The following is a 26,254-nucleotide window of genomic DNA, read 5'->3' on the forward strand; positions in this document are numbered from 1 at the left end:
ATTTCTTTTCTAAGACTCATAAGTACAAACAGCTATAAGTGGATTCTGGTTCACTTTTCCCAGTTTCTGTTAGCTTTTTCTTTTGTCTTTAACCTGCCAGGTGAAAAAAAGGACTGATTTCACAGATCACTTCTTGCACCCACAGTACTACAAAAAAACAAAAAAACAAAAAACTCCCAACAAAATGTAAGTCCCAAATCCAAAACCAATCAACCAAACAATACTCCTCCCCAACAAAAGGTAAAAACTAAACAAACAGAATAACACTAAACATTCAGCAATTCACAGAAATGAAAACAGTATTTTTAATAATATCAATTAATTGTATTCATAAGCTTGTGAAAGCTTATGCTCACAAATTAGGAAAAAAAGTACAAATTGGACCTTCACAGATTCCAACCCTGAACTAAATATAGTACTTTTCTGCTTATACTTTAAATAATTTTGTTTTGCTGTATTGTGTAGTATAGAATACCTTACTAATTTAGTTCTATCTTCCCAACCATGATGTAAGCTCTTTGAAGACAAAAATACCTGAACACAGAAGAAAGTCACAAAATAATTAAAGATTGGTAGTACCTCTTGGGTGATACCAAGCAGCCAATAAAGATAGTGAAAGGAGAACACCAGATTAGGATGCTCTGTCTAGTTCAGAAAATTAGTTCAGCTTTAATCTCTTCATTCATATAAAATCACAATTTCGTAAAAACATGCCAAAGACTCCGGCTGTTGAATAAATGTAATATACTTGATAGCTCCACATGGAAAGCAAGTGCCACAATGTAGATTGGGTTATGTTAGAAAAGTCTCAATTTTGCTGCTTTTATCAGAAAACATGGATCTAATGCCTACTAGTACAATTTTTCCTTATCAAGTATGAGTTCAGTCTTTAGTAGCAGAACTGGCACTTCAGGTAAAACAACAACACCTTCTGGAATAAAGTTTTGCATTTCTTTTCAGTGAAAGAGAGGGGGTGGGGGAGGAATAAGAGACATGCAATGCTCTGAAAAACCCTCATAGCGTACTGGAGTATGTCGTGTTTGTGGGTAGATAGGTAACATGGAGGAATTTTTGGTTTCCTTGAAAAGAATGAAACTGCAATTTGAAAAATGCCTGCCTCAGAATGATACAAACCAATGATTTTATTCTTTGTGTTAAGCACTGTAAGATGATTTAACATTTGTCTTCTACAAACACTGTATTTTTTCCCTAGCAGTAAACTACACTGATAAATCTATCAATAAAGGCACATTATTAACTTAAAAATATAAAACCCTTTATCTTGTAGCTACAGAATTAAAATCCTGCTAGAATTTGAGGGGAAAAGGGAGAAAGTGAGGAAAAGAGGCATCTGTGGATGGTTACTCTTATGATCTTTTCACCTTCTGAACATCTGAACCTTATCTTCATATTAGGCAACAATCTTCTAAATTTCAGATATAGCACTGGTGAAATGATTAAGTTTCTCATGAACAATTTTTTTTTTAAATTAAGAAGTTGGAATGTGGCCATTATGATCACGTCTGAGACAGCAGGATCTGAGGAAATACATTTTTCTTGTTTATAAAGTGCTAATTCTAAAGTTAATAATGAGATATTTAATCTGGGAGCCAATGGCTTGTAGGAAGGTAATACTTGAGCTACAAAGAATCTGAGGAATAATGTTATCTATTCTTATAGAACTTATATAGTATTCTTAAAGAACCATGCATAATATATTTTCTTTGATTTTGAAGATAAGCTCTTCATTGTAGATGCATTATTTTAAGTGTGTTTACTTTGGGATTTAGAAAGAGCAAGTTTAATATACGTCATTTCTATATAGATTCTTCAAATTGTGGTTAGTAGAAAAAAAGGAAAGTTAAGTGAGCTCCAGCTTATCAGAATGCCATTTAATGTTCATAAAGAACTATATCCTAGGGAACTCACAGTTAACTTTCTCTATTCACTCCTACTTTCAATGGTAGGCATTCATACTTCCTTAATATGAAAGGACTTAGAAAAACAATTACAAGGTTCCAAGAAAGGCTCATAGCATAGTCAAATATTTTCAATACAATGTAAAGTTAAAAGAACGTGTAATATTTGTATTTAAAAGTCTCAGGCTCTTTTGGTTGGAAGGGATGAAAATCTACTCAAAATATTTCAAGTAAAAAGAGCTATTTATTGTAAGCCTACTGGGGACTTTCAGGTGAATAGAGGAGAACATGAACCACCAGACCTCAGGAGGACAGGAACAATGCTAGCTCTGTGGACTGGACCTGCTTTCATTTCCAGGTCCGGCCTCCTCTTTTTTCTTTTTGGCCCCAAAAGGCCTTCCTTAGTCCTGCTAAACTTGGGAGTACACACAGCCCAGTAATGGCCATCCCAGAAGTTTTTATACATACTTTTTCAAGTTCAAATACCCAAGGAAAAACTGACTTGAAGTTATGCAATTTCCTAACTGCCAAGTCCTGAGAGAGAAACTTGATTGGCCCAGTTTAACTTTTCATACTGGATTATAAAACCTATATTATTGGTTGCTCTATAGATTGGTTCTTCTTGAATCAAATGTCCCCTCTTTTGAGTTTAATCAGCTATGACCAATAAAGGAAGCATCACCTGGTGTAAAATACAGCTGCTTAGGCATGGGTGCAATCCCTAGAACAACTGGTATTCAAAATCCTCTGGAAAAAAACAAAAACAAAACAAAAAGGACACAAGAAAAGAAAAAGAGCTAAGGCAATAATATCAAGTCAAAAAGAGAGGTGAAAGAGTAATAGGGAAGGAAGCTCATAGTGAAAACTCGGAATGTCTGGACTGTGCTGTAAACTGAAGATAAAGATAAAGATTTTGTAGTAGCTGAGCCCCACAGAGAACAGCCAAATGACTCAAGAAACCATAATAATAAGCAAGTACATGAGCCAGGCATTTCAAGATGCTAAGTCCAGAGACACCAGATATATAGCAAAACATTCCTTTTTTTGAAGAGTCTTGTGTGTAGTACATGGGCGATTATTTCATAAAGGTAACATAGGAAGGGCATTACGAATTTTTAGAAATTAATATATCTCACTTTTTCATGATTAAGTTCCCTAAGGACAGGATCTATTTCAATCTAATTCTCATGAGCACACATGCGTACTACTGATCCTGTGAAGGTAATCCATAGAAAATGGTTGCCATAGGCATTGGGACTGAGAGCCCAAGAGTATGTATCTGCTTCTGGAACACAATGACATGTCTCTTTTCCACTCTAAGATGAACTACACCAGCCTCTACACTAGCCCAAGAGAAAGGAAAAAAAAAAGGTTTGGGGGACAAAATCATAATAGTCATAGGAGAGCAATTCTGAACATTTTTGCTGCCATTTGGAAGGCACAAGCACTGTTTCTAAAGGAACATGACAGTTCTCTCAGGTGGCAGTCGTACTCCAAATGAGTTTTCCCAACCCTCATCTGGCAGTGAACCATACATGTGCTTGCTGGTGACTGAGAGTAAACAAAGCAATACACGCAGCACATTCTAGGCACTGAAGACACTCAATAAAAATTAACTTCTGTCTCATCAACTCAAAGATCAAGTAGACGCAATACTGTCAAGTGGGTAAACTGCATAAAGTCACAAGTTTCATTTTATTTTACTTGGGAGAATCAATTTGTGATATCTTGCTAATGATAATTCTAGTAAGTAAAGCTCTGCTTTAAATCATTCTAAATTTATTTTTTATTATATTCAATTAATATTGCTTTACTTGAATAGGGCTCATTTGCTACGGGCAGAAAAAATAATATACTGTAAAGAAATAAAAAGCACCTTTATTAATTTGTGTGATATGAATACACAAGTACACTTTATAAAAGCCAAAGCAGCAGGAGCAGACCTATTTTTTCCTCAAATTAAAATGGGACAATCTTACCCTGATGGGTATGCTCTGATTTTAAAACTGTGATAAGTACAATGACCAAAAAGTTTGTACTTGGAAATATCTCCAGTCAAGCAGACTACACTTGTCTTAACTCAGGCAAGACAGTAACCTAAAAAACTTTCTCCTAACACTTAACAGTTTACAAAGAGCTCCTACATACATCATTTGAACTGATCCCCCTTATTAGCACTATGAATTGAATACGATCATCCCTGTTTTACCAGATGTCAAAACACATGCAATGAGATTAAACCACTTGCACAAATTCTTTCAGCTAGTAACTGGTAGAGGTCAAACTAGAACCCCAGTTTGTCTGAATACAAAACCAATGCTGTTTCTATTTTACTAAAATGTCTCTCAGGGAAAAAGATAAACTTTTGGACTTTTTCTCTCTTGTTGTATTCCAACGGACAACTGACATATTGCCTTCACTATATTAACTAAATAGTAAAAAATTTTCTCAGTGGTATAAATGAACTTTTATCAAAACATCTCATTTAAATCCTCTAAATAAGAGTCTCCAATAAAGCCCAGAAATTGTACTTGTTAACAAAACAGGAATACAATACTTCTAAAATAACCCTCTATACTACTAAATCTCAGTGGCCAAGGAGTAAAAGAATTAGGAAAGCAGAGATGAAATCCAAATGCTGTGCAGGATCCTTATGACAAAGAACAATTTATAGTTAATGACAAAAGTGCTATTCAGTTCCAGCAACTGGTTGGTTGGGAATTTAGATTATGGAAGTCTTAGCCTTAGAGTGCTTTTATGTACATGGAATTTCTTCAAATTTCAGTTTGTTAATGTACTTACCTCCTTTTTTACACACAACACAAAAATTAAATTTTCTGAGGTTTGTCTATTCCTCCCATGCTCCCCCTCCCTACCCCACTATGAATCAGCCTCCTTATATCAGAGAAAACATTCGGCATTTGGTTTTTTGGGATTGGCTAACTTCACTTAGCATTATCTTCTCCAACTCCATCCATTTACTTGCAAATGCCATAATTTTATTCTCTTTTATTGCCGAGTAACATTCCATTGTGTGTGTGTGTGTGTGTATGCCATATTTTTAAAAAATCTATTCATCTATTGAAGGGTAGGGGAAGGGATGGGGCAGGATGTTGGAAATGATGGTGGAATGTGATGGACATTATCCAAAGTACATATATAAAGACACGAATTGGTGTGAATATACTTTGTATACAACCAGAGATATGAAAAATTGTGCTCTATTTGTGTAATAAGAATTGTAATGCATTCTGCTGTCATATATAAATTTTTTTTAATTAATAAAAAATTAAATTTTCTGTTATTAATATTCATTTCTATTTATTTCTGTTCAATTTCTGGAAGCAAAACTGCTCAGTAGTTCACCAATTCTTCTTGACCAATGATTAGAGTACGTTGTAGACAAAGAGGTTTCCTTATAAAGGCTTTTCCGGCTCAATTTGAATTTTGTAAGTGAAATCAAGCACCTTTGTTTGCTCCCTAATAGAGAGTGTAAGCTTTTACTATTCAAAACCAAATATACACATAATTTTCCTGTGGTCCCCCATATGGAAATCATAGGGCAGAAATGACTCACAAATGGAATGTGAAAGACAGATTTAAAAACTGTACTTACTTAGGAGGAATTTGTGAAACTGTGTTCACATTTGTGGCTGGGACCACTACTTGAAGGATGTGTTCAAGGGCTGTTAATCCACCAGCAACTTGAAATGCAATCTGATCTGCCATATTCTAGACAGAAATACAAATGAAGTCAGTCCAATTTCCCAGGGATGAAATTATAACCAAATGAAATATTTATTTGTAGTAGGGAATATTCTGTTAGTTTAATTACCTTACAAATATATGTTGAATGTTTTCTTAAAGCAAGGAAATACAAGTTAACTGTGGTGAAAATAAGAGGCATGGAAGCTTAAAATTTGGTGAATGGAATCAATATTAGTCACATAATTATAGATGACATTACTTTAAGTACTTGATGATAAAAGATTTTTAAATGAGATTAATGGAGGAAGCAATTATATTTTGGGGAAAGGGTCAGGAAAGGTTTCTATATGCAAGTTAAGATTTTAAGTCAGGCAAAAGAAAGAGGGAAGGGGGAGAAGAACTTCAAGGTAGGATAAAAAGTCATCTTATACAGAATTTTTTAGCAATTGCTTACAAAACCACATCATTTTGTAATCTTAATTACTACCTAAGAAGATAAATTGACTTCACAGATTTTTCTGGACTAGAATGTTTTTCTTCGGTAGTACAAGAAATATAATATGTAACCATTTTAGCTATATATTTTCTCCTCATTTCAGCTACCTTAGGGAGAGCACTCAGCAAACATTTCAGAACTCAACTGTAGCTGAAATGGGGAGAAAATATATAGCTAAAATGGTTAGATTATTTTTATACTATGTCTGTATTTTATATAATTTTTGTGTGAAGGAACTTCTCCACTTTCTTTGCATGTCTTGGCATGGGGAAGAGAAGAGCAATTCTCTGCTACACCATTTTGGTTTTCAGAATAGGCAGAATCATTGCATCATCTATGTAAAAAAAATAGGATGCAACCTATTCCAACCTGAATTGTGTCCCCCAAACTTCAAAAACCCTAGTATTTCAGAATATAACTATATTTGGAGATAAGTTCTTTGAAGAGACTGTTAGGATGGAGTACTAATCCAACATGTCTAATATTCTTATAAGAGGAAGAAAAAACACTAAGGGCATGCCTTACATAGAGAAAAGCCAAGTGAGACACAGCGAGAAACAGTCATCTATGAGCCAAGAAGAGAGGCCTCAGGTGAAACCAAACCTTTGGCATCTTATCTAGGACTTCAAGCCTCTAGGATTGAGAGAAGACAAATTTCTGTTGCTAAAGCCATCCAGTCTGTGATTCTTTGTTATAGCAGCTCTAGCAAACTAATATAACCCCACCATTATAATACTACCTTTTAGCTCTTACAATAGTATTCTACAGTTCAACAAGCCTTGAAGCTTCTTTGAAACCCTAAAGTGTGTGTTTGTTGGTTGGTGATTGAGATGGATAGGAGTGAGATATGTATATGTAGACTCTGTCAAATATGTGTACCTGATTCTTCTGATGTTCTGGGCATTAATCTATCAATTAATGGCTCCAGCATGTCTGGAGTTTGGCAGTATAATCAAGTATGTATATTAATCATTGCATTGCTCCCTCTTTGTGCACAGTAAAATACATTTTATGATTATATAAATCAATATGGAAACTAGATAGGAACCCACACTTTTGGTGGGGTGGTAAAGAGCAGTACTAAGGTTTGAACCCAGCGGCTCTTAACCACTAAGCTACATCCTCAGTCCTTTTTGATTTTGAGACAGGGACTTGCTAAGTTGCTGAGGCTGGCCTTGAACTTGTGATCCTCCTGCCTCAGCCTCTGGAGTTGCTGGGATTATAGGCATTCACCAACATGCCCAGTAAGAACACATACTTCTAAGATTAAAAACTAACAATTAAAAACTAAAGAGAAGAATTGCTCTTCTCTTCCCTATGCCAGAAACAGGGAAAGATTGTTATTAAATGAAAAATATTTTTTGCAATAAAATTTACAATCAGAAATTTTAAAAAGCTCAGTCATTTATTTAAATTGTAAATGTTGCTACCATTCTTTCTTCCTTGTGATGTGACAGCAATATACATAGAAAATAATAATACAGCCTTTGTATTGTCACGTATGTACAGAGAAAACTGCAATAGTCATAATCCTATAGCTGGATGAGTTAAGCTAATTTACATATTCCAAAAAACTCCAAAATTAAAAATAAAGTTTTATAGCATGCTATCACAGTAATGCACAGGGATAAGGGTTCAACTCTCAGCAGATCCTCAAAAATATATTTTCCTCTTCTAGACTCTTCCTTCTTCCTCAGTTTTCACACTGATTCAGTCTCCAAATTCTGATAATCCTACTTCTGTTATAGCTCTTGACTTCTTCCCATTCTATTAATGCCATGTCAGTTTGCATTCTCATACCCTTTTGCTTGAGGTATTACAGCAACATGCCAATTAGTATGACTGGGTCCAGGCTTATCCCAACCAGTCCATTCTCTACAGCACTGTTTCCCAAATCTAGGATAAAAGCTAGTTTTCTGTTCTTAAAATTTTTTACTCCATTACAGATTGATTCTTTTGTGTAATATAATACAAATGAAATACTGGTAGAAGTAATAAAGTATTTTATAGTATAGAAGTATTGAAGTGGTTTGCAGAGTGAGAATAGGTTCAGTTTTAGTAGCTATGGCCAAATAGCCTTGTGATTCTTTCAAAAATATTTGAAAGATTTTGGAGCCCAGCTTTTATATAACATTTGGTATAAGAAACAGAAAAACACTTTTGTCAATTTGCTAAAACTTTTGATTTGTGTATTTATCTCATCATGTTTTGGTAACAATGGCCTGGCACTGGCCTGCAGACTGTATATGAGTAGTCCTGCTTTGGATGCTTGTGTATGTTATAAGGAAATATTTTTAAGAGTAAACGGGATCACATCTATTTGCTTAAAATACCCCAATGACTTCTTTTTCCCCTGTCTATAAAAGGCCCAAATACCTTTGATGATTCTTTAGAATCTGACCCTTCTTTAACACCCATCTTCCCTGCATGTTCCAGCATCTCAACCAAATTCTTCATATGCTTTTGTGTTTTGCGTATACTGTTCCTTCATGATCTTCTACCATTTCATCTTTGTCTTTATACTAAATTCTGAGCTTGCTGAAGCCAGAGATGATGTCTGCTTCATCACCATACCCCCAACACTTATCAAAGGGGACTGCACTCAGTCTGCACTCAGTGCTCAATCAAGGGTTTTCAATGATAGTTTGAGAGGGAAGACAGACAAAGATACTTTTACATGATTGTAACTAAGAAAACACAGTCAATAATTTATCTAGTATGATCCTAGGATAAATCCTCCATTCTTCACTTCATAGAATATTTTTCCTCTGTGACTTAGCTTCATGACTGAAGAATGAGATTCAGTTTTGCAAGCTGAAGGACATGTTCATTTCGAACCTCCATAAAAACCATCAAGAAAGGAATGAAACTCTCCTCCTGTGCTTTATTGTAGTGTAATGCCTTTATGTATTGGTATTTCTCAGTTCAAAAACAAAGTATATCATACCTCAAGCCAAGCAAATGCATCCATTGATTGGTCTATGTGTCCACAGGGAAACAGCAGCAGCACTGCTGTTCCTATAGACCTTCCACAATGGAAAGGAACTGAATCAACATGCGGAAGTGGAGGGGAAAAGGACTGAGTAAAAGCAGACCATTTTAATGTATACATCTATGCCAAAAAAAAAAGCTCAAAACTTAAAGTCTTTTATGCTGTTCCAACAACATAGATGTGACCTCATGAAAAATTTAAGTCATAGACTCTAATAGACATTGAGCAGGCCAAAAATCAGCTAGTTTCAGGAGGATAAAACCCATTCAAATAAAGCCAATTAAAAAAAACCCTAATGTACTATTGGAAAATGAAGTTTAAATTTTTCATTTGCAGCTTTTCAAGGAAATAATGCAAAAAGGCAAAACTAACTGTGAAATAAAAAAATCTTACAAATCTTCCCTAGGAGTGAAGCAAGGTTCTGGTTATGAATACTTTGGGGCTAGAGATGCAACAAGTCACCCCTGCATTCTCTTTTCATAGAGCATGGCCAGATTGAGGTACTGCTCACTATCCTCCTAATTTCTCCCTCATGTCCCACATCAACTTCTACCCATCTCATTGGCTCTGTCCTACTTTAGAGTCCCATTTTCTTGTCTGGTCCTTAAGTGTAGTCTGACTTCTTTCCCTGCCCTAGTCCTAGCATAGAACAGCAATGGTAAATATCTGATGGAGGAGTGATTCAACAAAAGAATGAACAAATGAAAGGATATCTCTCAGATAGCAAAAGGTCCCATGAGATATTATAGATTAACACAATATAGAGGCGTATACATATAACAAGTAGGAACACTGCCCACTGAATCCCATTTCTTAATAGCTCAGAAGAACAGTTCATCCCCCTCTATATATATATCAGAGATAAATGAAACAATCCTATGATATCTGAGATGACTTCTTTAACTTATGGGTAAAAAAAAAAAGGGGAAAATCAAGCTACTTCAGTAAAGAGTCACCCCAATGCTGAAAGGAAAGGAGGAAGCAAAGAAGGAAGGAGGAAGGGCTTCTCAAGCATGTGACATTGAACACAAAAGAAGTTCAGACAACAATCCAGGCAGACCTAAAGGATGCACAAAGCTTCCTACCTTCTGTTCCTTCCTAGTCCTACCACACAAACTTTTTGTGCAAATCACTTGGTATTTCCTGTATATGGTTCTCTTTACATTTCTGGATGCCTTACTTAATGCCACAGTAGGAGTGGATGCTCCTCAAATACACTGTCTTATACTTGTCCCATTTTTCTCAGTATCCAGAAAAAAAAAATGCTTTACCATCATTATTCTCTCCATCCGAACTGTCACCTTCTCAACCTGTACTGTTCAAATGCTATCTTTCAATCCTTTAAGACCCAGATCAAATGTTGCCTCTTCCAGTAAGCCTTCCTGATCCCCTCAACTAAAGTCAAAGCTCTCTGGATATTTAACTGTATTTTCTTTTGTAGCCCTTATTATTTTCTACTTTTCCCAAAGTTATTTGTATCTATGTATTAAATTATAAAGCCTAAACTCTTCTACCTCAACCTATCCAATCAGGATGTATGCATTGTAGGTAACAAGCTAAGTTTGTTCAATCATTAAAAATATCTCTTTCTAGAAAGCTAAGTAGCTTTCCTTCTCCCTTTTACTTCTTTTCCAAACACTCTGCATTCAGACATGTGAAACTGGAAAACACTTTCATAAAGAGCTTTATAATTCTGATTTGATTGAGAAAAAAATACCTCCAAAGATGAAATATTTGGCTTTCCTTATGAATGTGGCATAACACCTTAATGGATCTGCCTTCCCTTGCTCTCTCCCACTGTGAGACTGACAACTAATAGGATTAGCAGTTCCATTCTAATAACCCAGCTTAGCTAAAGGCCAGCAAAAAAAATGACAGCCTCAATCTGAAGTACATGGCCTGGGAATCCATCCAATTATTAACTAGAGTAACTGTTATTACCTCTCCCAATCAAAGGAGAGGCAGCTGTTAATCTTTGGTGGCTTGCAAGGGCTGATGGCCTTTGTATGTGACTTTTCTGTAGACAGTAATTATGTTCTTTGTGATTATGGAGGAAGGCCTCCCTAACCTTTTAGACAGAGGTGGCAGATGGGAAAAACTGTTTGCATGTTCATTAGCAGGATAGGCTAGATTTGTTCTGAGCATCTGTGGCACCTTAAGAACTGTTTAGAGATAATACAAGTGGTTTTGGCAAGTCTATAAATTTGCTACCCAGTAGTCCAATTTATAGATGGGGATCCTGGAGTAAAATTTTTTATGGTTCTGTTCCCCATATGGAAAACTTTCTTACCCTTAAAGGACATCATCCTATTCCTCTATTATTTTTCACCCGTAACATTAGTTTTAAAAGAAATAAGCACTTGTAATTCTAGCTACTCTGGCGGCTGAGGCAGGAGGATGGTGAGTTAAGAGGCTTAATAGGTAAAACAAAACAAAACCAAAAAAAAAAAAAAAAAAGGCAGAATGAACCGGTGGTCCTCTTTCTATTTTTCCTTTATAAGATTTGGATGCCAGCTTTATTGGCTTCTTCATATCTCCATAACCTACATAAACGTGTATGTTCAGTTATTCAGCTACAGACAATAACACTTAAAGGACTCAGGTTCTGAGGCAAGGCTATCACAAGAATGAAATTATAAACTTGTGGGAACATGGTGCCAAAAGGAGTGAAATTATAAGCTACAGTTTAGGTAATATGGTAGGAGGACCTGCAAGTGCTGGAAAAGACTTCTCAAAAGATCAGAGGACCAATTCCTTTGTGATACTAATTAGAGGTTGGACCCTTTGGAAAACTCTCCCACAAGGAGTGGGACTGTGTCATTTTTGACCCATTTGGAGTAAGGGAAGAGAGAGTAGGGTGGAAGAGGGTGATATAAAAATTGAAGGATAGAAGCAGGACATAAGACTTGAATACTCTTTTGAAGTAGTTTTGAAATAGAGAATCAAATATTTGTAAGGAGTTCACTGCTACAATTGAACAAAACTCACATAAAGTACTTTTATTATCCCTATCCTGAAGCTCTCCAAAGCTGTGTCATGCCCACAAGCTAGTGACTGACAGAATTAAAAATAAATGCAATACAGATTGATTAATACTATAATAAAGGAACAAAGAAGCTGCACGCATGTGGAAGAAATAGTTCCTCTGAGTAGCTTTTTAGGACATAACTGGTATCAACATGATTTATTTTCAGAGCTATGATGATATGGAAAATTAGAAGACGAAGGACCCAAGTTAAGGATCTATATATGAGGTTTCCTGTACAATTTCTTTATCTTTCCGTCTTTCCCAAATTCCAGGTTCACCACCCACTAGTTTACAGCAGGACCTGAGAAGTCTTAGCACAGCAGTTTCCTTCTTTCCTCATCCTAGCATCTCAAGTGTCCTGACTGTCTCAAAGCTTGGAGGTAAAGCAAGTTTGAGATTATGAAACTGAAGAGAATTTGCTTTGGGCAAGGACAGATGAACCAGTAATATGGAAAAACTCTTCCAGGTCTAACAGCTTTCAGGGGGCTGGACCTTAGAGCTCAGAAACTTTTCCTCAGAGATGACAGGGGAAAGGAAAAAAGTATTCCTATAGTACCCTGATTTCTCTCCATTATAACACTTGGGCTTCTTTACTGATTTTTCTATTATTTAATTATAAACTAGATCATGCTAATTATCTATTTACTTAATTGCAAACTAGAGAATGAGTATTCTAACATCTGGTGCTATACTAGATTTAGCAAAAAATTAAAAAAAGCAAGTATTCAATGTTCACTGAATTGAAGAATTAAGGTACAGTCTAATTTCTGACACTCTGACATCAGAAATTCCATAAGAGGAAAGCCCATCAACTCACGATGGGGGTGGTGTCTAGAAACACCATGTGCTTGAGAAAGTCAATGTAGGAGTACAGGTAAGTTAGAAACTGTGGAAGAGGCTACTGGCCTACTTTTCTGGGCTGACAAGGGAAGGCTGACCCTAGTATTAGGCCTGCTTGAAGGGGATAAGCCCAGAAAGGGAGGCCAGAGACAGGTAGGTCAACTGCAGGGCCTTTGCCAACCATCTTTGCTTACATCCTGCCTTATTCATCTTGGCACTAGTTCTTTTGTCCTATTCTCAGGAAAAGTAGAAAGCCAGGTCCTCCTATATACTTAAGGAAGGAGGGAAAGCACAGTTTTAAGAAGTAGAAACAAATTTATGGTGAGAAAAAGAACCCAAATTTTACTTTCTCAGAGTTCCAGCCTTGAGGGCTACTGAGAGCAACATTTCAGGGTCTATCATGTGGCAGGCGAGACAGGAGGCAGGAATTGATATTCCTTTCACACAATGAAGAGAACTAATCTTAAAGGAATCAGTTAATTGCTCAAATTAACACAGCCAGCAGAGGCAGAGCTGGGAATTCGAGTCTAGCTTTATCTGACTTCTGATAGTGTGATGGGTTTACAACAAGAATGTTGTTGGAAAATCTAGTGTATGGCTACATATATTATATATGTTTGACTTTTGGCATACAACTAAATATTCCAAATTTGCAAAATCTTGATCTCAATATTACTAGAATTTTTAAAAATTTACTTAAGAGTTGCAAAATATAGTAGAGAGTTTCTGTATGTCCTAATCCAGCTTTCCTTTATGTTAATCAACCATGGTATACTTATCAAAATTGAGAAAGGACATTGGTACCACACTCCTAAATATATACTACAGCCTTTATTTGGATTTTCCCACTGATTCCTTTTTTTGGTTACAGGACTGAATCTCCTTTTAGTTCATCCTATTTAGAAGACAAGGTAGCATTACAGGAGGGATCCTGAGCTCTCTTACAGCATTCCTAGCAGCTTAAAAAAAAAATCTTGAGATAATCCAGACTCAGAGAACGTAAAGGAATGCAAGTTTGATCATCACAAGTAAATAAAAAGGAAATGAAAGAGCTAACTAGATTCTAAAAGACTGAAACATGAGTAGTCCTTTTAACTAGTGGTGCGGTTCTTGAGACTGTCAGGAAATGTGAAGAAATGTGTACACTGCAGGAGGGAAGCATGGCTTGGGTAAGGCAGAGGGATTGTGGGACCAGGGTTAGAAGACATCCCAGATGGCATGGCTCAAGATGGGCTTCCTGCAGCTCCAGTTCCGACTGGCTTTCAACATTTTTCTTAACTAGAGCATTCTTTCAAAAACTCTTTTTTCCCCTGTATATAGTGAATGGGAGCTCATCCCTGTAGGCTCAGCCACCAACTTCAGCATAGATACTCTTTCAGGTAAGCCTTTCTGCATGTGCCCATGACAAGATATTTACTGCAAAACAGTTTTGTTTTTTTCAAGAAGCACTTGGGTTATGAGAGCCTGGTGAGAGGGAACAAAGAAGGTCAAACACAGCTGATTTTAGAAATGGTCTGGCTAGAAATCACTGGGTCTGCTTAATTTAGTCTAGAGGAAATGAAAGGAAGGAAATAGCTAGTGATAGGTTTCTCAAATGGATTATCTGGAGCCTGTTTTCTTGTTTAGACCTTTTTATTCTCCAGCATCAAAACAGGCCTACAGGAGAAAAACTGGAGGCAAAAACAGTGCAAAGGAAGATGGCAAATAGCAGCCTTTCAGACTCGTACTTCAAGGTACCCAGGTTAACCTATACTTTGGGCATGGAGGAAAACTGATTAACAATGCTGAACGTCTCTTCTCCATTAAAATGTGGCACATGATGGTTATAAAGTTGAGAACAGTTTTATGAACTTTTTCAGAATATATGTTCTTTCTTCTTGATTTTGCTAAAAAAAATGAGCATATGTTTACTGATGAGTTAATATAGCCACAACGAATTCTACCATTAGAATTAATGTGCACTAGTAACTTGTAGCTGGTGAAAATAAGATCTTTACTAAAGGTGAACTATTTAAGGCAAAGGTGAACTTATTTAAGGCAAACAAAACTCAGAGAAGTCATTAAGTCTGGAGAACATGGGACCATTAGAGAATCTTATTTTTTTATGCAAATGCAAATATAAAGCCCTTTCTCATTACAAGGAACACTCTGGAAGTTCATTTAAAGAGAAATTTGATGATTAATTTAATATTTTCTCAAAGTTTTTAATATACAGTCTGAAACAGCATGCAAGTTCATATCCCCATAATATGAGAAAGTAATCATATGAAAAATAAATGTGAAATTCCTAAAAAGAACCTATACCTCTAAAAATATTAAATGGTACACAATACTAGGAGGCCTTTTTGGCAAGGACAGAAGAGGCAAGGATCTGAGAAAGGTAAGCAGAAAAGATACACTGCATGAGGGAAATCAGACAGAAAGACAATTTAGGGTTGCTAGCTTAATGACATAAAGGATTGCAAAATCATTCACTACCAGCTGTAGCCCAGACCAATAACTGTCTTCTAGATTGCAAGCACCTTGTGAGCAAGTACTGTCCTAGACATCGTTTAGAGTCTGAAAGCAAAGGGGATAAGAGTGTAGCCTATAATAATTCTTCTAGAGTTTGAGCTCCAATTTTTCTACTTATTACCACAAAACATCAGCCCAATTACTCATCCTCTTGATGCCTCAGTCTTATTATTCATAAAACAGGAATCAAATTGCCAATTCAAGTGGTTGCTGTAAGTATTAAGTTAATCTGCATATATATATACACACACATATATATAAATCTCCTCTTCTTCATAGCCCCTTATTTCTCCAGCTAAGTATTTAAAATATTTTCCCCAGTTAATATTTTCCCCAATATTAACTCTTACTCCAGAGGTTTTTTCAGCCCTCACATTTCACTTCCACTTCATTTGATGCTAAGTGACAGACACTCATTTCAGAAGACTTTTAATGTTCTTGGGGAAAATCCTGGGATCTTTGTGATATAATAAAGTTGTACTATAGTATGAATCTTCTTATAAATATATTTATTTTAACTAAGGATCTACCTATTCAATTAGTCTATCCGTCTCAGCTCCTATAAAAGGGGTCTTTTCTTCTCTGACCTACTACATCCATGAACAACTCTATACTTCCTTAACCATAATAACCATTTAAATTCTAATTATTTAATTGCTCAAGTGTAGAGCCTATAGCTGTCTTATTAACTGCTATTTCCCATGTGTTTGGCACATGAAATCACTAACAATTGTTGAGCTCATATACACCACACACACATAAACCAGGCACTCTTTTTAAGTACTGCCTTGCAAAGACTGTCTCATATAGTATAACAACAGTTGATACAATTATTATTCCCGTTAGTTCCACTTACATGGGGTTACTAAAGCTCAGAGAAGATAAGTAACTTGCTTATGATTACATAAACAGTGCTAATTTACAAGCCAAACCCAGATGTGTCTGACTCTAGAATCAGAGTTTTTTTCCCACATACTGTATTTCTTCTCTCATAGCATGCACTTTTTAGACTTAAAACTTTTTTAAAAAATAGTTGGATACAATATGCTTTATTATTTATTTATATGTGGTGCTGAGGATCGAACCCACGCCTTGCAACTGCTAGGCAAATGCTCTACCGCTAAGCCACAATCCCAGCCCTATATTAAAAACTTTTTAGAATTAAAACGTATGTAAAATGAAATAGTTAATAAAAAGATAGTGTTGGAGGGCTGGGGCAGGGGCTGAAGCTGGGGCTCAATGGTAGAACACTTGCCTCACAAGGGTGAGGCACTGGGTTTCATCCTCAGCACCACATAAAAATAAATAAATAAATAAAGATGTTGTGTCTATCTACAACTAAAAAAAAAGTTAGTGTTGGAAAGGTTCCCTATACCAATGCTAGCACTATACACATGATAAACTACTAACTTCTAGATTAGAGATGGTTCTACATATTTCTTCAATAGATGAGAGAATGATATTCCACAGAATATATTAAAGTAGTTATTTTTGGTAGTTTGTAAATGTATGTGATCTGCAGTCCTACTATTTTTCTGATATATTTTATAACTCACTGTCTTGGATTCTGTAACAGGCTTGTTATTACATCAATTCAGCAAATGATCTCTCTAATACCTAGAATATGTAAGGAATATCAAGTTGGTATTTTAGAAGACCAATCTAAAAAAGCAAAAATCTCACATAACTAAAATCTGTCCTTTTGATTATGTATTCAATAAATAAATGATATAAATCATAGGCTTTTTTAGATTTAAAAACACATCTAATTGGTATTTGAAATGAGTACAATAAAACCTGGAATATATAAGTGAAAGCGAATAGAAACAGTAAGTAAATGTTAGTATTATAAGCCTTCAAATTAACACCAATTTCTCCCTCTGAATAGACTGACTTTGTGATGTAATTCTCAGCATCATTAAATTTGCCAAGCTGGTCATTTTTGTAAAGAAATCTATTTGGCCCAAACAGGCATCTGTTTTGCATGTTTGGGCATTTGCTTGCCTTAAGGCAAGAAATGGACTAGAAGAAAACAAAAACAAAACCCCACCATTTTATTTTAACAAATATTTACAGACTGCCAATTATGTGTTTCTTAAGCAGCAGAAATGCTGAAGTACACTATCTCAAAATAAGAAATAAAAAAGGGCTGGGGATATGGTTCAGTGTCCCTGGGTTTAATCCCCAGTACCAAAGGAAAACAAAAGAATATGTTTATGTGGTGAAAGTGGTTGTGTACTGGGGGATAAGAGGAGGCAAAGGAGTAGGGTGGGAGACAGCTGGGTTTTTAGGGGATAGGTTATATAAGAAATAACAGAGTATGGGACCCAATCAAGAGACTATAGCCATTGGAAATGGTTAGTATGGCATAAGAGTGGGTATTATGGTTTGGATATGGAATTCCCCAAAAGTTCATGTGTGAGACAATGCAAGAACTTTCAGAGGCAACCTAATCAGTGGATCAATCCACTGATATGGATTAACTGAGTGGTAACAATAGGCCAGTAGCCAGTAGGGTTTGGCTGGAGGAAGTAGGGAATGTGTCTTTGGGGTTTATATTTTGTCCCTGGTAAGCAGAGCTCCCTCTCTGCTTTCTGGTTGTTACATTCTGAGCTGTGTTCCTCCACCATGCCCCTCCACCTTGATGTTTTGCCTCACTTGGGACCCAGAGCTATGGAATCACCAACCATGGACTGAATGTCTGAAACTAGGAGCTAAAATAAACATTCCCTCCTCTAAATTGTTCTTGTCAGATATTTTGGTCCCAGTGATGCAAAAGCTGACCAAAACAGTGGGGAATATTGATGCCACAGAAACAGGAAGAAAATATATTTTGTAGCGGCCCTTGTATGCAAAGATAGTTTCAATCTAATTCTGAAGCAACATAGAGCCAGCAAAAAGTTTTAAAATAGGGATTGACAAGCCTAGCTTTTCACTTTTGAAAGTAGTTCTGGAAACTACAGAGAGGACAGTCTGGAGAGAATTAGGGGAAAACAAAAACAAAAACCAAAACCAAAGAACCCAAATAGGTTATTGCATTTCAACTGAAAAATGATTAGGATCCCAATACCAGCAGTAGTAATAATTCAAATGAAGAGGAAGGGTGACTGACTATAAATTATATTTATAAGAATCAGACTTGATGGTTGGGCACAGTGGCACACACCTGTAATCCCAGTGACTTGGGAGGCTGAGGCAGGAGGATCACGAGTTCAAAGCCACCCTCAGCAATGGCCAGGTGCTATGCAACTCAGTGAGACCCTGTCTCTAAATAAAACACAAAATAGGCTGGAGATGTGGCTCAGTGGTTGAGTGCCTCTGAGTTCAATCCCCATTACCAAAAAAAAAAAAAAGAAAAAAGAAAAAAAAAAAAAGAACCCAACTTGGCTGTTGACTATATATAGGAGGTACAGAGAAAGAAGAGTAAATTTTCAAACAAAATTTTGTTTTTAAATCAAGAATCTTTTACATATAAGACAAACTGTTCTGATACATGATCAGAATATCCTTCTTGAAATAGATTAAAATTAATTTGGGTAAATCAAGCATAAAAAGAATCTAATAATTTTGAGGTAGTATCTCAGGCTAAATAAGTTAGGTAGAGTCACAGGATGCAGAACTCCAACCAGGGCTGGGGGTGGTGGTGAGAAGCACACCCTAATGCTTCCTTTTCACAATGCCAAGTTAAAAACATTTCTAGGGCTGATGTTGTAGTTCAGTGGTTGAGTGCTTGCCTCACATTTGTGAGGCACTGGGTTCGATCCTCAGCACCACATAAACAAAGATTTAAAAAACACTTTTAAAAACCATTTTAATTTTCATATGTAATCTTGGTAAGTAAAACACTAGCTACAGGGTATTTGTTCACAGGACTGAAATTTGGACAAACTATACTGCATATGTCATAAAATTAGTGATCAGAGTGCAGTACTATAATTCCATGGAAAAGATAAAGGAGTATAAGATCTAAAAGGGAGAGAGAAAGAAACAGAAAATATACCGCTATTTCTAGGAAAGGCAATTTTTCTTTCAATGAATGTCATACATGAGTTGCCATGTATCCCAAACGATAAAACAGACTTAAATTTCTCTTTAATTTGCACGTATAAGGATTCCTGTGGCATTACTGTATAGGTCCCATTGTTCTTTAAGGATTTTGTGTCCTTAAAGAACAAAGACACTTATATAGCAGTATGGGTTTGGTATTTCTACCATGAACAGAGCAGTAAGGGCAACATCAAAGGCCACCATCAACTGTACCCAAACATAGAATACCTGGAACAGTTTAAGGGGGAAGGTAGACTTTAATAATAATTGTATGACTGTGTGCTTTGTCTTCCACGACTTAGCAGCAACCATAAATGAAGACACAATGTGAATCTAAGCTCTGTAAGCTACCAGCTGCTTAGACATCATTATGTCCTTCTCAGAAGGTGTATTTCTGACCAGAAATATAGTCATCATATTTCAGATGGCTTGTATGTGGCATTGTCTCATAGCCAGTAGACTGCAGCAGTTATGTTGCCCTTGCTCCACTTTCTTAAAAAACTTAATTTGATGTTTCATCTGCAAAGTCTGATTTGTCTTGACTGAAATTCCTAGTTATTACTTTCCTGATTGGTTACTATTCAAGACACTGACTACCCCTTGTGTTCTTACATTAGTATTTTATGTCTTACTATCTACTGTTGCTTAACATTTTCATTAGTTTTATTCAACAAACATTTATCAAGCACATTTATTGCTTTAAGTTAACCAACCTATAAGAAGTAATTTTCATTAGTTAATAAATCTAAGTGATAGGAAGAGCCAATTTTTCATAGCTGAACTTCAGTAATCCATTTGTATGCCTATGTTATAATTAGGTATCACAAAAACACATAAATGATATACCTCATGCCACGTATATACAAAGAGGAATACACAAAGATGATCAGAGAGAAGAAGCATAGTCTGGTCATAGATTCATCCAAGTCCCCATTTTAATTAGATAAGAAATCTACTAAATTTGTGTTTGTGGCAATTGATGATACAAAGAGTGTATACTAGTCTCAAAGTCCTCTATCAAATGCACTCAGCAGTCTAATCACAGTGTGTCCCAAGATATGAGGCAGTTTATCAGTAATCTTGATTATAAGGCTATTAATGTATTATTCATAAGAACATTATACATCTTACTGCTTATGTATAGAGAATGCTTTGTACCAGCAAGAATTTAATGTAAATTAAAGAAATAAAAAATCATTCATTTTTGACAAGTGATTCACATAACATTTCTATTTATCAAAACAGACTACCAGTATATACCATTACTTGTCATTTACATGGGGTTTTCTATTCTAAAAGATTCAAATGCATTGTCACTTTACTTTTATTATTATTGTCTAAATATTAAAAATAACTTAGGTCAAGAAGTATGAGTTAAATATACCTAATCTAAATTACAAGAAAGATTCATTCCATATGGTTTATTTCAATTTGAATTTGGTAGAGATCTTTCTCTAAACACGAACAAAGACTAATTCAAGGATTGCTGACTTCAATTCTGTCAATAAAGCCATTGTTTCTCTTCAAACAGTGTATTAGTTTTTAAGTTTTATGTTTTGAAGAAAGAAGAGTAAAATGATAATATTCTAATTATTAAATCTGGAGCTCCTTTACATACAACATATATAACAGATGTGAATATTTGGACAGAGAAATAGATTGTTGAAACTCACATACAAGAACCTAAGATTTATAGACTAAGGGTAGGAAATAAGTATTTCAACCTTAAGTGTAAATGAATGAAATGCTGGGGGCAGGTAGGGAATGGGAGAATTAGGGGAATGATGACAAAAAAGTGTGTAGCTTCTTTAAGGGGGATGAAAGTGATGCACAACTCTGTGAATTTACTAAAATCCAATGAATTATTCATTCATTCACTCATTTATTTAGGAGAGGGGGTCTGGCTATGTTCTCCAGTCTGACCTCAAACTCCCAGGGTCAAATCCTCTTACTGCCTTAGCCTTCTGAGTAGCTGGGACTACAGGTGTGCACCACAGTCCAGTGAAGTGTGTACTTTAACTGTGTGAACTATATGGTTTAAAAATTGTATCTAAACAAAGCTCTCAAAAATGTTAACACAATAGTTTAATTAAAAAAACTTACTGAAATACTGATTTTCTACACATTTCTACCATAAGAGTTAATGCCTTTAATAAAAGTGACAAACTGCTTTAAGTAAGCATGATACATTAAATTCAAATCAGGAGAATATTATTTTACAAAAAAATATTTTTAACTTTACAAAGCCTTCACACAGATAACCTAACTAGAGTTAAAAGTTTTATAAATTAATAAATCAGAGTTATACATTTTTCCCAAATGAGGAAAACTGAGAATCAGAGTCTCTGATTCTAGGTTTGATTATGTTTCCAATATTGGCTGCAGAAGTTCTGAGCTACTGGTTCTCAGGCCAGTCACTGATTTCCTTTAGGGGAATTTGATAGAACAGCTAACAATCAAAAAAGACTTTCAGAATTTATGTGTTTCAGAATATGTGATAATAAAAAAGACCCAAATTCCAAAGGCAACTAAATTACACTCAGGGAATCATTCATTCATTCAACAAACATTTTATGGGCATACATGGATGACATATACTGACGTGGATCTGTGTTAGGAAGACAGTTACAACTAACTTCAGGTATTATACAGATGCTACAATGGAAGTACAGAGTGCTCTGAAAGCATAAAAGAGCAGTCATTACTATTTGCCTTTAAAAAACTGAAATTATATGCTTAATGCATGGAAATAACTATAGCATCATGTTGTCATATCCCTGGACGGGATGATATACTTTTAACTTCTGTATCTTAGGGGGGGAAAAAAAGAGGTGCATAAATCAATTATCAAAAATCCCAGTTGTTGTCATTGACCTTGATGAATTCACTTAACCTCTTCTACCTTACTTTCCTCACATATGCCATCAATTTCTGACTCTCATAAGACTGAAATAACTGTCACTGTTGAAATAGACACTTTTTCATAAAACTATCGTGTGATTTTTCTTTAAAACATTAACATAATCAGCTTTACACAATTTTCCTTATCTTAGTGGCCTGATTACTCAAATAGTTAACTTACTTTACCAGCAAATGTAAAATTTTAACCATTTTGTTAGACAACATGCAGTACCATGATATAAAACGAAAACAAAGACTCAGATATGTGAACCAGCCATCCATGTGACATTTTTATGCAGTGTATAGATGATACTAGTCTACCCTGTGGAAGATGAAAAGACACTCTATTTTGAGGAGACTAGTGTAAGAGAGAATAAAAATAAGTAGCTATAAGCTCAGGTAAAATCTGATACTTTCCCAGAAAGAGGTGCAGAGAGTGTTATTTTACAGTTCAAAGAGAAGGGTGCAATCATTGCGCCTGGGAAGATATTTTCATTTGAATTACTAAGCATTTATTGATTCCACTATAAGCAAGTTCGACATATATTTAAAAATACATTCACTTATAACTTTTATATAGTTATTTTTCCTCTGTACTTTCATGATACTTAGAAAATAAGTCGATTCCACCTTCTACTTACAAAAGTTCATTCTGTTCTTTCAGGATATTTAAGACAGCTTCTGGAGGGGGTTTTCTTTTTTTGCTGTTCATGTAAAGGCTTACCAGTACATAATAGTGGATTTATGAAATGAAAAAAGAATTTCAACCTAATTCTAAAATTTCTTGCGAATAAATATGAATTCCATCTATAGGTTTACATGGAAGAAAGATCTTCCAAGTGACTTGAACCACTCAAATAAGGCCACAAAGGCCCCATAAATTGTGAAAAATTAATCACAATTACTGGCCATACTAATTTTGACTAAGCTAATATGACAGATTAAATGGAGGGGGGGGAGTAAATTTAGATTTTCTATATGTGTACCTAAAGTAGAAGAATTCCCTGTTGAAATATCTATTTTAATTAACCAGTATTAGAATTTTAGACAGTTAAAGATTTTCAAAGGTAGGTTAAGTCATTCACTCTCCTAAACTCTGATTCTACTACTTGTATCAGAAAGTATTTAGAATACCTTAATGTCAAATCACGTACCCTCCATCTTATTGGGCACTACAATATTAATTTTTCCAAATAAAAACATACTTTATTTAAACATTGTTAGTGATTAATAAATACACTGATTTTAAAAAATAATTTCTAGGCTCATTATTCATATCCCATGCCTTTCCTCTTAACTCATTTTTTTCCTTTGCTTTCATTTGCTCTTTTAGTGTACTTAGATTTGTCTTTGGATGTCTAAAAATGTCTTAGTTTGCCTTCACTTTTGAATCAAGTTTCACAAGACATAAAATTCTAGGTGATAACTATGCATTTTAAATCTACTGCTCCCTTGCTTTCTTAGCACTTGTTATTGCTAACAAGAACTTTGTTATTGGTCTATTTTTTAAACAATCTATCTCTACTCTGCTATTTTTAAATACTTTCTTCTCTGATCATCTGCAGTTTTACTATGCTATGAACTCATGTTTTTAAAATTCTTGAACATACTCAGGTGTTACACATCAAATACTGCTAACTCGACTTCTGTCTCCATTCTTTCCTTTTGGAATTCTCAATAAATGTCTTTGGAGCCCTACAGTCTATCACTCTTAACTATCCTTTCACACTGACTCTATTTTTATTTCTAGATTTTAATTATTTTTCGATTATGTCTGACTTTGTTTCTGCCTAATGTTTTCATACTTTCCTATTGTTTTAAAATGGGTGCTTTTCCCTGATTATATGTCAAATGGATTCTCCTGTCGTGTATAACTAAAAAGAACCAATAAAAAGATTAAAAAATTAAATGGGTGCTTTCATTGACCACAATAAATATATTTTTAAAAAAACTTTTTGCAAATAGTTCTGCAAAATTAATTTCATCTGTTATAAATTCTCATTCCATTAACTTTTTTTTTTCATAGTTGCATGATTTTCTTTCCTAACAGGCACATTTGAGTGAGAGGTTTCTCCCCCCGCCCCTTTTACATGTTTCATTCTGTCTCCATATTCACCCTTCCTTATCTAGCAGCTTCAGAGTTGCATTCCCTATGCACCCAGGACTCCAGGTCACATAAATGTATATTCAGAGGCTGGAGCTCTCACAGTGATACTGGATACTGCATAATGAGTTACTGAGCTGGCAGGTGGCTTTGTTCATTTCTTGGTTGTGAAGCAGTGTGTTCTCTTTTTCCCTAGGTCTGAAGCTTCCTATAAGCTGTTGCAGTAAGCAGTGTTTAACAGCAGTTTTTATTCACCTCCATTCATGAGTGGAAAAGATGCAACCTCTAACCTTAGGCTGTGAATGTGGTTCTGTATGGGGCATTTAGCTCCTTTTTATTCAACAGGAGCCCTATACCAGTCACTGTAGTCCGCCTAAGGATAGGAAGTGCAGCAGAATTATGGTTCTTGCCATTTTTACTACTTCATGGTTTTATTTATTCCTTTTCTGGTCCACCGAAATGCCACTTTTATTTTTGACCTATGTTTTCTTTAAATATAATATTTTTTAATATTTTCTTTAAATATAATATTTTTCTTATTTTTATGTACTTGGAGTAGAAGGGATATTATTGTGTTTTTTGTTGGGGGGGGGGTGGTACCAGAAATTGAACCCAGAGGTGCTTAACAACTGACCCACATCCCCAGCCTTTTAAAGTTTGGAACCATGGATGAAGTAAGCTTACGGTAATAGGAATGAGAAATACTTGTGTTTGAAAAGTACTGAAAGACAGAGTCAATGTTGGCTGGAGGAGCAAGAGAATAAAAGAAGCTAAAAAATTAAATATGGATGGTGGTTCCATTCATAATCAGTTGTACACAAGAGAAAAACAACAAATTCCATTTTGCACATGTGGATATGCTTGTGACAGGGTCTTACTTAGGGCCTCACTAAATTGCTGATGACGGTTTTGAACTTGCCATCCTTCTGCCTCAGCCTCCCAAACTTGTATATAAACTTATTGTGTCAACACAACCCAAAACTTTCCCCAGTTATCTGAAAATGCTGTCTTAACACTGGCCTACATCACACTTTGCTCTTTCAAATTCTCTATTACTCTAACATGTACCTTTGTCTTTGGAGGCTTTACTTTCTGTAAATCCAGGGGCAAGTAAACTTTTTCTTAAAATACCAAAAAGTAAATATTCAAGGTTTTTCAGGCCAAGAGACAAAATCGAGAATATTATATAAAATTGCCATCAATAAATGCAAAATCCACTCTTAGATTGTGGGACATTAAGAAACAGTCAGGGGTCAGATTTGCCACATGGGCTCTAAGTTTGCCAATCTTGGTATTAAATAATAATATTCCCCAGGTTTCCCTCCTTTCTCCTATCCTTTCTTCACTCTATTGATTATCACCCATTTCTACTTTTCTATTGTTTACTGTATCCAAACTGCTCCATCCTAAATCTACATTTTTAATCAAGTCTTCTTAGTAAGCCTCACACTTTACAAATAACTTTCTACTAGATAGCTTTCCACTATTTGAATATTTAACAAGCATATCAACATGTGCAAAATGGAATTTGTTGTTTTTCTCTTGTGTACAACTGATTATGAATGGAACCACCATCCATATTTAATTTTTTAGCTTCTTTTATTCTTTTGCTCCTCCAGCCAACATTGACTCTGTCTTTGAATACTTTTCAAAGAAAGTATTCTCCTTCCTATTACTGTAAGCTTACTTTATCCAGACTTCCAAA

At 35.3% G+C, this 26,254-nt stretch overlaps 1 protein-coding gene across 3 annotated transcripts in view; it reads right to left on the minus strand.

Annotated features, from left to right (window-relative positions):
• Scaper (S-phase cyclin A associated protein in the ER) overlaps window positions 1-26,254 on the minus strand; it is a 325,725-nt gene that overhangs the window by 128,318 nt on the left and 171,153 nt on the right. For all 3 annotated transcript variants that reach the window (XM_048793832.1, XM_048793831.1, XM_015480048.2), the window contains one exon: window positions 5,536-5,651. In XM_048793832.1, coding sequence (XP_048649789.1) covers window positions 5,536-5,651 — 116 coding nt within the window. The remainder of the gene's footprint in view (window positions 1-5,535; window positions 5,652-26,254) is intronic.

This window comes from Marmota marmota, unplaced genomic scaffold, assembly GCF_001458135.2.
Source record: "Marmota marmota marmota unplaced genomic scaffold, marMar, whole genome shotgun sequence".
Taxonomy (NCBI): Eukaryota; Metazoa; Chordata; class Mammalia; order Rodentia; family Sciuridae; genus Marmota; species Marmota marmota.